The sequence below is a fragment of the Heloderma suspectum genome, chromosome 6 (assembly GCF_057233095.1).
Source record: "Heloderma suspectum isolate Gila_16-S chromosome 6, 16-S_ref, whole genome shotgun sequence".
Lineage (NCBI taxonomy): Eukaryota > Metazoa > Chordata > Lepidosauria > Squamata > Helodermatidae > Heloderma > Heloderma suspectum.
This window is the reverse complement of record NC_139463.1, coordinates 94,420,623-94,438,098: the sequence shown is the minus strand read 5'-3', so window position 1 is coordinate 94,438,098 and position 17,476 is coordinate 94,420,623. Positions and strand designations below refer to the sequence as shown.

At 46.6% G+C, this 17,476-nt stretch overlaps 1 protein-coding gene across 1 annotated transcript in view; it reads right to left on the bottom strand.

The window, feature by feature from the left end:
* LOC146341888 (vomeronasal type-2 receptor 26-like) overlaps nucleotides 1-17,476 on the bottom strand; it is a 72,473-nt gene that overhangs the window by 21,551 nt on the left and 33,446 nt on the right. Inside the window, exons 3-4 of the mRNA XM_084807728.1 lie at nucleotides 15,280-15,406; nucleotides 13,966-14,146 (exon numbers count right to left, since the gene is read on the bottom strand). Of these exons, the coding sequence (XP_084663854.1) occupies nucleotides 13,966-14,146; nucleotides 15,280-15,406 (308 nt within the window). The remainder of the gene's footprint in view (nucleotides 1-13,965; nucleotides 14,147-15,279; nucleotides 15,407-17,476) is intronic.

Genomic DNA, 17,476 nt, shown 5'->3' with positions numbered 1-17,476 from the left:
GCCGTAGCCGCCGCCATTTGTGTTCGCTGTTTGTTTGGGTTTTTTGCCGTGATAGGCTATGTAAATATTTACATAGCCTATCATGGCAAAATACAGGGATGCAAATGGCGGCAGCTACAGCAGCCGCCATTTGCGTCCCTGTGCAGGCTGCCCAGTGGCCGAATATCCGGCTGTGGGCAGTCCCGGCCGGTGGCTCCGCAGAGTTGCCGCGGAGCGGAGCTGGCCAGGGAGACTTTCGGGGGGAGGGACGGAGCGCCTCCCCCCGATCGCGAATGTCATCCTTTGAAAAGGTAAGTGGCTTTCGTACAGCCCTATTTAATTTTGGATTTCTTTTGGTGGTGTTTTTGACCATACTTAATCATTGTGCACTGTGTTTTTCTTTCTTTCTATTATACATCTCTCCATTACACTGCAGTCTCCTAGGCTTCCTGCACTTCATGATCTGAATAAGCCCTATTAGAGTAAGCACTTTATGAAGTGCGGAAATTTGCAGATGACACAAAATTGGGCAGGATAGCTAATACTTTGGAACTGGAAGACAGAAACAAAATTCAAAGTGATCTTGATAGACTGCAGGACTGGGCAGAAAACAACAGAATGAAATTTAATAGGGACAAATGCCAAGTTCTGCACCTAGGAAAAAGAAACCAAATGCACAGTTACAAGATGGGACATACATGGCTCAACAACACTACAAGCGAGAAGGATCTTGGCATTGTTGTCGATCACAAGCTGAATATGAGCCAACAATGTGATGTGGCTGCAAAGAAGGCAAATGTTATTTGGGGCTGCATTAACAGAAGCATAGCTTCCAAATCCCAGGAAGTCCTAGTTCCCCTCTACTCAGCACTGGCCTCATCTGGAGTACTGTGTCTAGTTCTGGGCACTGCACTTTAAGAAGGATGCAGACAAGCTGGAGAGGGTTCAGAGGAGGGCAACGAAGATGATCAGGGGACTGGAAACAAAGCCCTAGAAACTGAAAGAACTGGGCATGTTTAGCCTTGAGAAGAGAAGACTGAGGGGAAATATGATAGCACTCTTAAAGTACTTGAAAGGTTGTCACAGAGAGGAAGGCCAGGATCTCTTCTTGATCATCCCAGAGTGCAGGACACAGAATAACGGGCTCAAGTGACAGGAAGCCAGATTCTGGCTGAACATCAGGAAAAACCTCCTGACTGTTAGAGCAATACGACAATGGAGCCAATTACCTGGGGAGGTGGTGGGCTCTCCCACACTGGAGGCCTTCAAGACGAGGCTGGACAGCCATCTGTCAGGGATGCTCTGACGTGGATTCCTGCATTGAGCAGGGGGTTGGACTCAATGGCCTTGTAGGCCCCTTCCAACCCTACTATTCTATGGTTCTATGATTCTAAGTACTTTATGAAGTACTTCTCCTGGGTGGGAGGAGTGGGAAGCCAAGAAGGCTACAGGCTCTTAAAGAAGTGATTGCAAAATGTTTGTCAGGACACTCACACATACTCCTCAGCCACCTCCTAAGTAAGGCAAGCACAAGAACCCTGAGCCAGACCCATGAGACTTTTCCAGAAATTTCTTCTCCTTTGAATTTCTTTTCAAAGACAATTTATTTTCTATCAAATTGAATAAGAATGGGCAAAACATAGGTGGGACAAATTTCCGGCATAGCACTAAACCAAACATTGCAAAAGACCAACATGCTTATAGTGATGAACTTGGCTTCACTGATGCTTGGCACAGGAAAACTTGCTAAGGCTGCTCCAAACCTGGAGTGCACAACGGTGCACAATGTTGTGCTTCCTTCATGCATTATATTGTGCTAGCAGTAGTACAACATTATACCTTGTCCTATCCATTCTCTCACTTATCGTGTATTCCTATAGCTGTCTACTCAGAGGTATGACCCACTGAATTTAATGTGGTAATGGGTATAGTACTGCAGTCTCAATTAGCTAAAAGGCAAGCTGCTTTAACATGCTTTACCTGTACTGTGGGGGGTTGACTAGATGACCTGCAAGATCCCTTCCAGCTACATCATTCTATATCGATGGTAGTGTTTGCCAGTTGGGTACTTATAACATGGAATGGTAGCTTCAGTTGCATAAGAGCTTCAGTTGCATGTGTCTATTCCAGGAAACAGACAAATTTGGGACTTAGGTCTACCACTGTGCCACTGACAGCCATCCAGCGCCAAGGTAGTGGTGAAGCTTGAACTAACCATAACATAGGATAATATACCATGTGCATATTGCCTAAATAACACATGTGTTAAGGGGACAGCCCTTAAGAGCCATCGTTTCCTGACATTTTAGAGCTTGGGTGAACATGGACACAAAATTTTAAACCAGATGGTTTTTTGTTTATTGAATTTTACTTATGGTCAACACAGCTAGCTTTGCTTTTCCTATCTGGCGGTGTATGCGTGAAACAGAGCGAATATGTTTGTGCGTCTGCCTGTGTGAACAGGTGAGTCTGTGACTGTGCGTCTGCTTTTTCAATGGGTTGCTGCTGAGTTCCAAAGAATGCTTTTCTGTGCTGTGGCTCTGAGGATATCATTATTATATCATGCAAGGGGGGATTTTGGATGCTCTCAGAATTTGCTGCTTGGTTCCAAAGACTGTTTTTCTGCATGGCTCTGAGAATATAATTGTCACCATTATTATTAATAATAATAATATCTTATTTTGTGTGGCTATGTGGATTCCACACACACACCCCTTGCCCACACTGTTTTGATTCTGAGCTGAAAGTCACTCGATTCTATGTAAAATGGGTGTTATTCCTAGAAGAGGAGAATGTGGGTCCAAAGGAGTGATTTTGTGTGGCTGTGTGAATTTCCACCACCATTGCACTCATGAACTTAAAGGTCATATTCCTCCATTTTTCCTTTCTGTTTTATGGGTTGCTGCCTGTTGGGGATTCCAAGGACTGCTTTGCTCCTTGGTGACCCCTTAGCTCCCTCCCCCATTGGTGACCTCTTGGCTCTGTCTTTGGTAACCTGCCATCTGCCCCACTGGACACAATTGCTTTGTGCCCTTTCCCTATGAGGATGGGAGTAAAGGAGATGCTTCTGTATTGTGCAGAGGAGAGGGTGAGTTTAGAAAACATCCCCTCTCCTCGCCATTCACATTTTTACATTTTTCACACTGTTGATACTGTGGGGAGTAGGGATGTTAGAGAAATCCACCACAGACTCCAATGAGGCCGGATTCTAAAGAATCCAGAGTCCATGGTGGAACGGAGTCCCCCCCACACCCGAAATTCCCCCCAGGACGGACCTACTTGATGGCGGCAGCAGCGGCGGTGGCGGCAGCAGCTCCAGGTCGTCTTCCGGCTGCTGCAGCTGCAAATGGCAGCTGTCGTTGCTGCTGCCATTTGCGTGCCTGCATTAGGCCGTGATAGGCTATGTAAATATTTATGGAGCCTATCACGGCCTAATGCAGGCACGCAAATGGCAGCCGCTATGACAGCCACCATTTGCGGCTGCAGCGGCCAGAAGTCAGGCTGTGGCTGGTCCCAGCCGGCAGCTCCATGGCCTTGCTGCAGAGCGGAGCCAGCTGGGGAGGATTCCAGGGGAGAGGGATGGATCGCCTCCCCCCGCAGCGGACCCTGGCAGCAGACTGGTAAGTGGGATTCGTACATCCCTAGTGGGGAGGTGTAAATGACATATACGTACATGGATTGATTGTGGGTATTGTGAGGACTGCCACCCCCTCCCAGCCCAATTGTGTCATCTTCCTGGGTTGGGGGCATAAACGCTAGGCTTCTGAAGGGCTGCCAGGCCACACCTTTCCTTGGAAGTGAGAGGAGGACCCCAGCCAAGAACAACTGCAAGGGGGAAGGAGAGGGAACCTACTGCTTGCTGCACCTCTGCTTCTGCCTCTGGGACTCCTGATCCACCACATCACTGTGGGTGCTGCCTCTTCGCAGGACTAAGGCCCTGACTCAGCAGCTTCTGCCAGGACTGCCACCCCCTCACAGCCCAATTGTGTCATCTTCCTGGGCTGGCGGCATAAAAGCTAGGCTCCTGCAGGGGCAGGACAGCCACTGGTGGGGTGACACCAAAGGGGTTCACCCCTTTGGGGGAGCCACTTTGGGGGAACAGGAGAGCAAAGGCCCTGCCCCCTGTCAACAGAGGGGTGTTGGGGTGTTGGGAGGGATGTGCTTCAAAAAAAGAAGGGGAGATGAAGGGACACAGGGAGCAGCCATCACAACTATACAGGGCAGAGGGAGATATGGTGGGGGGAGACAGTTGCATGTTCAGGGGAGCGGGGACCATAACAGGGTCCTGGTTGTCCCCAAGCGGTCCCCCAATACAAATAACCTGGATAGCCTTGGCAGCAGTCCCCCTGGGTTGAAAATACTGTTGGTGAATGCCAGGTCAGTGAATGGTAAGACAGCTGCCATCCAGGACTTGATCCTGGGATGAGCATGCCGACCTGGAATGTATTACAGAGACCTGCTTGGGTGAAGCTGGGGGTGTTAATCTATCTCAGCTTTGTCCCCTAGGATTTTCCGTAGAACAGCAGGCTAGACCTGGGGGGGAGGGGGACGGAGTTGCAGTGGTCTATCATGACACTGTCCCCCTCACCGAGTGCCCTGGCCCACAGTCTACTGGGTTTGAAAAGTGGGTGCTCAGGGCAGAATAGGGATTCTGTTGGTGTACTGCCCACCCTGCTGCCCAACAGTCTCCCTTCCTGAGCTAGCCGGGGTGATCTCGGCAGCGGTGATGGAGTCCCCTCAGCTTGTTCTGCTGGGAGACTTCAACACCCATGCTGAGGCTTCCCTGTCCAGAGTGGCTCAGGAGTTCGTGTCCTCCATGACGACCATGGGTCTGTCCCAAGTGGTTTCTGGCCCCATTCATACAGCAGGTCACACTCTAGACCTAGTTTTCTATGCTGAGCAGGATGACGGTGATCTGGGCGTGGAGGAACTTTCTGTTGTTCCGTTGTCATGGACAGATCACTACCTGGTGGGGTTTAGAGTAGACTCACTGGAACTCAGTGCCTCTGCAGGAGTGGGGGACCAATTAAGCTGGTTTGCCCCAGGAGGCTGATGGATCTGGATGGTTTTCTGACGGCTCTCGGGGATTTTCCTGCTGCCTCAGCGGGTGATTCTGTTGAAGCTCTGGCTGAACTCTGGAACAGGGAAATGGCTAGGGTGGTGGACACATCGCCCTGAGCATCCCCTCTCACGGAGTGGCGCCAGACCAGCACCCTGGTTTCCTAGGGAACTGGCGGCGATGAAGCGAATGAGATGGAGACTAGAGCAATGTTGGAGGAAAACTCGGAATGAGTCCAATCGAACACGGGCTAGAGCTTATTTGAAAACCTACTCCATAGCAGTGAGGGCAGCTTTCTTTTCTGCTGCCATTGCATCTGCAAGGATCTGGCCAGCAGAGCTGTTTCAAGTGGCCAGCAGCCTTCTACATCCTGGCCCATGTGATAAAAATTCTGACCACTCGACAGCCCGCTGTGAACAATTTGCTCAGCACTTTGCTGATAAAATCGCTCGGATACATTCTGGCTTGGATGCTGTAGTTGATGCAGATCCTGTGGATGTCACTTTGGCTCCTGCTTGTTCAGTGTTGATGGATTCTTTTCAATTTGTGCAGCCTGAGGATGTGGACAGGATCCTTGGAGCAGTGAGAGCCACCACATGTATGCTGGATCCTTGCCCCTCCTGGCTTATTAAAGAGGCCAGAGGAGGACTGGCTGAGTGGACAATGGGAGTGGTTAATGCCTCTCTGGAACAAGGCATTGTTCCATTATGCTTAAAAGAGGCAGTTGTGAGACCTCTGTTGAAGAAGCCTTCCCTGAATCCCACCATACTAGATAACTATCATCCATAGTATATGTACCAGCTTTGACGGAGACAGCTTTGGTCGCCTTGGTGGATGACCTACGCCAGGAACTGGACAGGGGGAGTATGTCCCTGTTAGTTCTGCTGGACCTCTCAGCGGCATTTGATACCATCGACCATGGTATTCTTCTGGGATGCCTCGCTGGGATGGGACTTGGGGGTACTGTTTTACAGTGGCTCCATTCCTTCCTAGTGGGGCAAACTCAGAAGGTGGAGTTGGGGGATGCCTGTTCAACTCCGTGGCCATTAGCTTGCGGGGTCCCTCAGGGTGCTGTTCTGTCCACCATGCTATTTAATATCTACGTACATGAAACCGCTGGGAGAGGTTGCCCAGAATTTTGGAGTTTGGTGCCACCAATATGCTGATGATGCCCAGCTCTACTACTCCTTTCCACCAGATTCCAAGGAAGCTGTTTCTGCCCTTAACCAGTGTTTAGCATCAGTAATTGACTGGATGAGGGAGAACAAATTGAAACTTAATCCAGACAAGACAGAGGTGCTCCTGGTCATTCAAAAGGCAGATCAGGGAATAGGGATTCAGCCTGTGTTGGATGGGGTTACACTCCCCCCTGAACACTCAGGTTCACAGCTGGGGGTGCTCCTGGATTCAGCCATAAGCCTGGATGCTCAGGTTTCAGCGGTGGCCAGGAGTGCTTTTGCACAGTTAAAACTAGTGTGCCAACTGCACCCGTTCCTGGAGATGTCTGATCTGGCTATGGTGACACCTGCCTTAGTTACATCCCATTTGGATTACTGCAATGCACTCTATGTGGGGCTGCCTATGAAGAGTGTTTGGAAGCTGCAGTTGGTCCAAAGAGCTGCTGCCAGACTGTTGACTGGGGCTGGCTACAGGGAGCATACAACTCCCTTGTTAAAACAGCTTCACTGGCTTCCAGTCTGTTTCCGGGCACAATTCGAAGTGCTAGCTATGTCCTATAAAGCCCTATATGGCTCCGGTCCAGGTTATCTGAAAAAACATATCCTCCCTTATGAACCTGTCCATGCCCTGAGATCTTCTGGGGAGGCCCTTCTCTCAGTTCCACCACTGTCACTGGCATGTTTGGTGGGAACCCGGGAGATGACCTTCTCAGTGGCTGCCCCACGGCTGTGGAACACCCTTCCCAGAGAGGCTAGGATGGCTCCCTCCTTGATGTGTTTCCAGAGGCAGACTAAAACATTTTTGTTCCCGCAGGCCTTTGGGACATAATTGGAACCTGGGGGTAAGCTGCTAAAATGCTGTTTTAAAGTGCTGTTTTAATGTTTTCATATAATTTTAATTGCACTGTTGTTTAATTTATATTTTAACTTTTGTATATTTTCATATGTTTTAATTGTATATGTTTTAATTTTTGTAGGCCGCCTTGTTGTGTCCCAGTACTAGGGGAAAGGCGGGAAATAAATAAATAAAGTATTCCTTCCAACAGCAGTAACATAGAATCATAGGGTTGGAAGGGGTCTACAAGACCATCGAGTCCAACCCCGATCAAGGCAGGAAGCCTGATTCCCAGGTGGTCTCCCATCCAAGTCCTAACCAGGGCTGACCCTGCTTAACTTCTGAGATCAGACAAGATCGGGCACATCCAGCCAACTATTTCTTACTGCTAAAGCAGCCTGTGACTACCCTTGGGTCTTTGGGGGAGCGTAAGGATAGACAGGGCACCGTGGCTCTGCCAGCCACACCTTCCTGCTGCCACCACCTCCTCAGGTCTCCCTGCACCTAGGACTTGGAGGAAGCCTCTCAGATGCCCCAAAGCACAGCCAGGTATTCTGGACCAGTAGCCACTAGATTTAGCACTGACCCGAGCAAAATAATTATCAGCATGAAATAATTGAGGCAGGAAGTTTTATTTACAAGTTAGGGGTAAGAGGTTGGGAAAAGTAATAAGAAAAGATACAGACAAAAGTTACATAAAAACACCCAAGAACCAATCCCTTGTTTGGAAACCTGATATAGATAAAACAACAAATCTACCTGACCTAGTTTACTTCCTCAAAAGTAGGATCCTTTGCCTCCTAGCCAGCCAGCAAGCAAGACATCTCCACCAGACTGGATGGAATGGAACCCAAAAGACAAATGCTGGAAATTTCCCCCAAGCTTTATACTGTGTCAAAACTCAGCACTCCAACTCTATCCCCCCTCCTTCACCCAAGGAGGAGGAGATGGCATCTTCATACCTCACCAGCTGAAGCTACTTCCTCTGGCAGGTCAGGATGGTTTATGGCCTTGGGTCAAGATAAGAGTTCTGGCTGGCACCAGCAGCCTTAAGATAGCTCCAGCTTACTTCTTCCCTAGTGTCCCATGGTTGCAAATCTTCTTTGCCAGATCCTGCCATCTACTATCATAAAACAATACCATTCTAACTAAAAAGAAATGCCTTCTTCTATTAACCCTTAACTCCCACTCCAGAACAGGAAAGCAGCAGAGCAGTCTACCTTACAACCTACTATTCTTTACAGAAAGTCTTTACCCTGGTGCCAACTTCTCGTGCTGGCTCTGAGACCCCAGTAGTGACCCCCAATTGTCAGATCAAGGAACCTCCCAACATTTAAATTTCCTACATAATGGTCTAGAGTGGCTTTGCATTGGGTGCTCCAGGACACTGTAGGGGATTTCAAAGGGCAGTCAGGGACAGCCAATGCAGGAAGGGGCTCAGTTTGCTGAGGGCCCCTCAAACCTGGAACCGGACCTCCTTGCTCTATCTTATTGGCAGAAAAATTGCAAGGAGTCCAGGGAGCACAGCTAGATATCTTCAGCTGAGGGCTGGAAATCCCTTCCTTATTCAAAGCACAAGGTTCTCTACTTGAAGGAACTGCCTTTGAAATGGACAGTCTGTCAGGCTTTACTCCAGGATTTGGGGCATGGTTGAAACAAAGGTCGACCCTGATTGTAAAATGTCACCCTCTCCGGAAGGGAAGTGGGAAAGGAGGCTTGAAGGCAAGAAATAACATTGGGGCCTTCGAGTAGTAAGAGGGGGTTAGATATTGACATCAGGTGTATCATGTGACTCTGTTGTCCTGGAGGCCTGCACATTCAGAGTGAACAGAAGCAGAAATCCAGGCTCCAGCAATCAACAAGTAGTACTGCCCTGCATTGGTTCCCCAGGTTGAAGCCTCTGGTTCCCTGAATTGTCTTCCTAGCTTCAAGGGCTCTGGATTCAACCCTCCCTCTGCATCCCTCACAGAGAACTCTGTGTTTAGCCCCATGTGTGTCAGTTGCTCCTTTCCAAGGACACAAGTATTGACCAGGCTTAAGTTTCCCCATCTCTGGCTAGTGATGGAGGGTTTGACCTGTACAGTGTTCAGCATGTGCAGCCTGTAGGGATGTCTGACTATTTCATTTCTGTTTGCAAGTAATCAGAACTTACAGGTTCACAACCCTGCATGTGAACTGGAGGGCATTTCTAGAAAAAATGCTCACACATTCCCAAGCTTGCAGTCATGTTAGAAAAAATGTGTCCTTTTGAAAAATGTGCACTTTAAAAATGTACACTTTAAAATTCACTTTTTTCATATATATATGATATATATATATCCATTACCTGGGGCGAATCCTCCTGGCGGCGGCTCCAGTGGCGGTGCGGCGGCGGTGCGGTGGCGGTGCGGCGGCGGTGCGGCGGCGGTGCGGCGGCCGGTCTTCCGACCGGCTGCCACCACCGCCATTTCCAGTAAAAAAAAAAAAAAGTGATAGGTTACATAAAGATTTACGTAGCCTATCACAGCTAGATTTTTTAAAAATACCATGATATTTTTATAATACCATGGAGGTGGTCTCGGACTTGGTGTTGAGGACCCCCAGGATGATGGTCCTGGGGGATCTCAACTTCCATGCCGAGGCCGCTGTATCCGGGGCGGCTCAGGACTTCATGGCCGCCATGACAACCAGGGGGCTGTCCCAACATGTCATCGGCCCAACGCATATAAAAGGTCACACGCTTGATCTGGTTTTCTCGACTGGGCAGGAGGATGGTGATCTGAAAGTAGAGGAATTAACATCTGTCCCTTTGTCATGGTCAGATCACTTCCTGCTGAGGTTTAGACTTCTGGCGGCCTTTCCCCTATGCAAGGGTGGGGGACCTATTAAAATGGTCCGCCCCCGGAGATTAATGGATTCCGATGGATTCCAGAGGGCTCTGGGGGATTTTCCTGCTGGTATGGCTGGTGCTCCTGTCGAAGCCCAGGTCGCTCTGTGGAATGCAGAGATGACTCGGGCGGTTGACACGATCGCACCCAAGCACCCTCTCCCTCTGAGCAGAGCCCGGCCAGCTCTTTGGTATACACCTGAGCTGAGGGCAATGAAGCAAGAGGGGAGACGGCTAGAACGCAGGTGGAGGAAAACTTGTGCTGAGTCTGACCGAACACAGGTAAGAGCCCACTATCGAGCCTACTCTGTGGCGGTGAGGGTGGCAAAGAGGCAGTTCTTTTCCACCAGCATTGCATCTTCTCAGTGTCGCCCGGCGGAGCTTTTCCGAGTGGTTCACGGCCTGTTACATTCTGGGCCAGGGAGAGAGACGGTGGAACCCTCGGTAGCACGCTGTGACGGGTTTGCGCGGCACTTTGAGGATAAAGTCGCTCAGATTCGTCATGAATTGGACACCACGATTAATGCAGTTCCATTGGTAGAGGCGTTCAGAGCACCGTCTGGTCCAGTTTTATTGGATGAGTTTCAGTTACTGAGGCCTGAGGATGCGGACAAGGTGCTTGGCCAAGTCCGATCGACCACTTGTGTGCTTGACCCTTGCCCTTCATGGCTTATTAAATCAAACAAGGAGGGGTTGTCCGGCTGGGTCCAGGAGGTTGTAAATTCCTCCTTGAGAGAGGGAGTGGTGCCTGCTGCTTTAAAAGAGGCAGTAATTAGACCACTCCTGAAAAAGCCTAACCTGGACCCAGAGGATGTTAACAATTATAGGCCAGTGGCCAACATCCCCTTCCTGGGCAAGGTGCTTGAGCGGGTGGTTGTAGGACAGCTCCAGGCACTCTTGAATGAAACGGATTATCTAGATCCATTTCAATCGGGCTTCAGGCCTGGTTTTGGAACGGAAACTGCCTTGGTCGCCATGTGGGATGACCTCTGCCGGGAGAGGGACAGGGGGAGTGTGACCCTGTTGATTCTCCTGGACCTCTCAGCGGCTTTCGATACCATCGACCATGGTATCCTTCTGGATAGGTTGTCTGGGTTGAGAGTTGGAGGCACTGCACTACAGTGGTTCCGCTCCTACTTGGATGGCAGATTCCAGAAGGTGGTGCTGGGGGATTATTGCTCTGTGTCATGGCAATTGTGCCATGGGGTTCCACAGGGCTCTATTTTATCCCCCATGCTGTTTAACATCTACATGAAACCACTGGGGGAGGTTATCCGGAGGTGTGGGCTGAGGTGCCATCAATATGCGGATGACACCCAGCTCTACCTCTCTTTCTCATCAAAACCAGGTGAGGCAGTGGCTGTTCTGAACCAGTGCCTGGGCACGGTAATGGACTGGATGAGGGCCAATAAACTGAAACTCAATCCAGACAAGACAGAGGTACTGTTAGTGGGTGGTTCGTCTGCCCGGCTAGGTGATAATCAACCTGTTCTGGAGGGGGTTGCACTCCCCCTAAAGGATCAGGTTCGTAGTTTGGGGGTGCTCTTGGATCCAGAACTGTCACTTGAGGCACAGGTGAACTCAGTGGCACGGAGCACTTTTTATCAGCTTAGGCTGGTATACCAACTACGCCCTTATCTGGACAGAGATAGCCTAGCTACAGTTATCCATGCTCTGATAACTTCTCGTCTGGATTACTGCAATGCGTTATACGTGGGGCTGCCTTTGAAAACGGTCCGGAAACTTCAGCTGGTCCAAAATAGGGCAGCAAGATTGTTAACAGGGACTGGCCTGCGAGCTCATATTACACCAGTACTTTTCCAGCTGCACTGGCTGCCAGTCCATTTCCAGGCCCGATTCAAAGTGCTGGTGTTAACATTCAAAGCCCTTAACGGCTTGGGGCCAGGTTACCTGAAGGATCGCCTCCTCCCATATGTGCCTGCCCGGACCTTAAGATCATCATCAGCGGCCCTTCTCCGTGAGCCCCTGCCAAAGGAAGTGAGGCGGGTGGCTACTAGGAGGAGGGCTTTTTCTGTTGTGGCACCCCGGCTCTGGAATGAGCTCCCTAGTGAGGTTCGCCTGGCGCCTACATTGTACTCCTTTCGGCGCCAGGTGAAGACCTTTTTATTTTCCCAGGCATTTTAGCTTTCTAAATTTTTATCTTTGCTGTTTTAAATCTGTATTTTAAACTCCTGTACTGCTGCTAGGTTTTATTGTGGTTGTATTGTTATATTGTGGTTTTAATGTTCTATATATTTTAAATTGTTTTATTGTGTGTTGTTTGGTTTTAGTTTTTGTGAACCGCCCAGAGAGCTTCGGCTATTGGGCGGTATAGAAATAAATAAATAAATAAATAAAAATAAATGATAGGCTACGTAAATGTTTACATAGCCTATCACGGCTGAGTAAAAAAAAAAACAACCGCACGTACGCAAATGGTGGAGCCCATGGGCGCTGCCATTTGCGTTCCTTATTTTGGCACATGTAGTCTACGTAAACATTTACGTAGACTACAGCGAAAATAAGGGGAACATAAATAGCGTAGCGTCTACGCTATTTGCGTTCCCCTTATTTTCGCCGTAACTCCAAATGCCTTCCTGAACAACCAAATTTTCAATGCGTAGCAGAAGCTCATTAAAGAGGGGGCATGATGGAGTTCCCTAGGGAGGGAGTTCCACAGAGTGGGGGCCACCAGAGATAAGGCCCTCTCCCTTGTCCTCACCAGCCTAGCTGTCCTGGCTGATGGGACAGAGAGAAGGCCATCCGAGGCTGATCTTGTTGAGTGGCCTGTCTGGTGTTGCTGGAGGCACTCGTTGAGATAGGCTGGGCCAGAACCATATAGAGTTTTAAAGGTCAAAACCAACACCTTGAATTTGGCCCAGAAAACAACTGGTAGCCAGTGCAACTCCTTCAGCACTGGAGTGATGTGATCATGCCGGCGGGTCCCTTTAATCAGGTGAGCTGCCGCGTTCTGCACCAGCTGCAGCTTCCGAACTGTCTTCAAGGGTAACCCTATGTGGAGTGCATTACAGTAGTCTAGACGAAAAACATTCTTTCCTCTGGAATCTGTGGCTTGAAATAATTACTTCACTCTCAAGGTTTTCCTCCACACTGCAAATATCCCTATCCACTTTGCTCAGGACAGGATTTTGGACATCATTGCAAGTCTGTTACCAGAATTGCCTAATAAACCCATCTCCTTTATTATGGATGTCTTCTTGTTATCTTTTTCGCAAATATTCCCTGAAAAAACCCTCTCTCCTCTTGTATGGACTTTCACCCCCTCCCCCACATTTTTTTTTCCAGGTTTGAAATGTGGATTTCATTGCAGTGAAATATGAACTTGAAAATGAAAAGGGATTTATGTGTTCAACAGACAGTTTAAAACTTGGTAGATCCTTGGAATAACTTGGGAATGGCATAGCATCATTGACTATCTCTATCTTCACTCATTCTTTGTACCTTGGATAGTGAAGGGATGCACTAAGTAATTTTAATTTAGGCATTGCAAGGAAACAGGCAAAGCTAGAGCAAAGCCTCACAGAATTCATTTTCTGCATCAGATATAATGAGTCAAAATGATATCCTAATATCCTGGAGAGAGCTCTTCCTAAAAAATATGTGTGAAGATTAAGGCCAGGGTGAGGGAAATGTTCTCCCTTCTGAGACCTGTACACTTGAAGTGACTACTTCAATATTTCTTGTAAGAATTAATCATGAGCAGTGGGACATATTCACACAGTACATTGTACTCATTGTTAATTGTTGCATTTACCTCTATGAAGGTTGCAAACACTCACATCTCTAGTTTATAAACTATAGTGATGGATAGAGTATTTTAATTCTTCAGTTTTTTCTTCTTATTAACTGTTCCCTGTTGTTCAGCTCAGGTTTCAATATAATAATGTAACATTTGGGGGAAAATATGCATCCCAGTAGCCCGGCACTGGAGGTTAAGATAGAGAAGATCTCAACAGCCACCATGTATTTTCCACTGGTGCTCAGATATGTTGGAACAAAAGATAACCAAACGCTGCAAAAGACCAACATGCTGAAAGTGATGAACTTGGCCTCATTGAAACTGTCTGGTAGCTTCCTGGCAAAGAAGGCCACAGTGAAGCTGGCAATTGACAAGAAGCCCATGTAGCCCAGAACACAGTAAAACATAGTCACAGACCCTTCGTTACATTCCAGTACTATCACTTCAAACACTGATTGCATGTCCACATCTGGAAATGGGGGAGAAGTTGCCAGCCACAGAGTACAGATTCCTGCTTGGATAAGTGAAAAGAAAATAACTATGGAATTGGCCAGTGTTTTCCCCACCCATTTCCTCGCCGTAGACCCTGGCCTGGTGGCCATGAAAGCCAGAACCACAGTGATGGTTTTTGCCAACACACAAGAAACAGCCACTGAGAAGATGGTGCCAAAAGCAGTTTGTCTGAGGAGACACGTCACTTTATCAGGTTGGCCAAGGAATAGTAATCCACAAAGGAAACATAAGTGAAGGGAGATGAGGAGAGTGTATGTAAGGTCCCGGTTGTTGGCTTTGACTATAGGAGTGTTGTGGTGCTTCATAAATGTTCCTAGCACCAGAACTGTTATGAAAGAAAAGGAGAGAGCAAAACAGGCTAAGTTGATCCCCAAAGGCTCTTCATAAAACAGAAAGCTTATACCTTTCAGAATACAAAAATCTTGATTCCTGCTTGGATACTTTTCATCTGCACATTTATTGCAGTCATTCATGTCTGAAATAAATAGTTAAAAAAAATGGTGTTGATCTCACAGTACTCATCGCTAGTCAAAGTATTTTGGCACCTTTGGCAGAAAATCCCATGACAGCTTCACCCCTGCCATGGCTTTAAAAATACAACAATGATAAACACTTTCCATTTATGACACCCACCAACAGCTGCCTGTGGCAGCCTTCTCATGCTGCCTAATAGTAGAGAAAATAGGGGAAAATTATGTATTCAAATTACTGGATTCATTCAGTGTTGTTAGTGTGAAATATGCTTTCAAACTTCATGGAGATAGATAGATAGATAGATAGATAGATAGATAGATAGATAGATAGATAGATAGATGATAGATGATAGATAGATACACACACACATACATATACATATACTTATATATATATCATGATTAGTTTTAAAAAGAGGTGTATGGTAAGCAAAATGTGATCACATAGACACACACAGAAACCAGGTACTTAACTTTTCAGCAGCTTCTTTTCAAACCTTCCTTACCAAATCTTTCAATTACACTTGAAATACTGAAGAAAAATAACTCTGTTGTACTGTATGTGTATTCCTCTAGGAAACAACCTTTCATATGGATAAATCTGTATACTTCTTACCTTCCTGGTCTGAAATCTTTCCTTCTGGACATGGGATGCAATCATAGCAGCAAAATGGTTCCCCCTCCTTCACGTTCTTGCTAGAACCAGGATGGCAGCTCTCAGTACATACAGAAAGAGGCTGTGTCTAATGCATGAATAAATGAGCAGAATAATGAGTTTGGAATCCTTAAAGCTTTGGGGGCTTACCTTATGTTTCTATAGTGAGAAGGCATCTCAGTCATATATGAATGGGATCAGTACTACTACTTATTATTTAAACAAAAAATATAGAATATGGTTCAGAATTATACCTAGATTTCAATAAATTATCAACACCTGTTGATAATTGAACACCTGTTTATAAGTTATTTCCTATTATGGTTCCTACAAGGTTTTTTTTTTACTTTCCCATTATTAATATTATGTTAGGTGTAGACTCCATTTTGTTTCATGTAGACATTGATGCTACTGGATGGAGGTCTCCTAGCACGACAAATCGAAAGACCTCAGCCTCTGTTGTCTTTTCTTCCTTAATCCTTAATGGGGCTTTTTGCGGTAAGAAAAACACAGTGGTGAAACATGGGTGGGGGGGGGGGTTACACATGGAAAATTATTATGTCTGAACCACCTCTAAAATTCTATGAATGAGGCAAAGCCAGTGTGGTGTAGTGGTCTGAGTGTTGGACTGGGACTCAGGAGATCTGGGTTCTAGTCCCCACTTGGCCATGAAGCTCACTGGGTGACTTTGGGCCAGTCACTGACTCTTAGCCTAACCTACTTCACAGGGTTGTTGTGAGGATAAAGAGGAGAGGATGACCTTGTAAGCCACCTTCAGTTCCTTGCAAAGGGAAAGAAGGTGGGAGATAAGTGTAGTAATATTTGAATCATAATAACTAAAAATAAAGCCCCATCTGGAATTACCATTATGCTCAATTCAGAACCTGCCAATAAACTCCAGACCAGTTCCAAATCTATGCTAAGATCAATAGCTGCTAAAAGACCTAAGATATACACACCTGTAAAAGCCAAACATATATGATATACACCTGTATATCATATTTTAATTAAACTTTTAATATGGCTGGGTAATAGTTCTTTGAACTAAATTTGGGATATAGAATGTCAAAATCAACAGTTTTTGAAATGTGAAGCAACCACCAATCTTCCTGTGGGCTGGACCGGCACTAACATGGTAGGCTGGTTAGTTTTTGGTGACAGGGGAAAGCAATTCTTTTCCACCAGGCCTTTTGATCAACAGTTGGACCTATGTATTAGAGTAGAATAGTTGAAGGGCGGTTATATTGAATTCGACACTGACTGACAGTTAGGCATCTTTATAGGATTTTTGAAGGATGGATTATTGTATAATGTAACTGCCCTGATATCATTTTACTATGGAGGGTAGAATCTAATTTTTTAATAATTTACTAACGAACAAACCTATTCTCTGTTCAGTAAATGTATGATGTATTTTGTTTAGCACTGCCCTGACTTTGCAATTGTTTATTGCTTGCAGCATGAAAAAGCCAGGGAAACTCTGAATATAATGATATCAATTTGTATGTCCGGTTCCAGAACACAAAGCTAATGGGTGTGAGGAACAAACCCGTACCAGTAGTGTTCGCCTTAAGGCAACTTCTAGTTTGGCCCCATGGATAGAATTTAGTGGAATGTTAAAGAAATGCAACTGTATACGTTTTACATACATACAGAATAACAATGGTATAATTCAATTTTCTCCAACCATTTCTTAATCCCTGTAATAAAGAGCACAGCAACCAGGACAGAAGCTTGTGGAGCCTCAATAACGTCATACATCCATACACTGAGCTTTTGTCAATATCTTTTTTTAAAAAAATAGAAGTTCAGCATTATCCACAGAAAGTCAGTACTATTTCAAAAAATGAAGATTTCCAAGAATTGGATCCTACCTGGTTAAACCAGCTGTGCCATGTAATAGCATCCTCATTTATGAAGAACGCTTCTTCTGGAGGAGCTTGGGGATCCATCCACCCAACTTTCACTCTGTGAAAGGATTGATTTGGTGAAATAATCCAGTTGAACACATCAAATCCAGTTACTAACTCCCCATTAAGGTCAAAGGAAATGTGGTCCTCAGCACTGTTGTTAAATGAAATACTTCTCAAAAAGTCATGGAGCTAGGTTGAAATGGAAAAGGAAAGAGTTTAACAAATGGATTTCTTCACATCAGTTT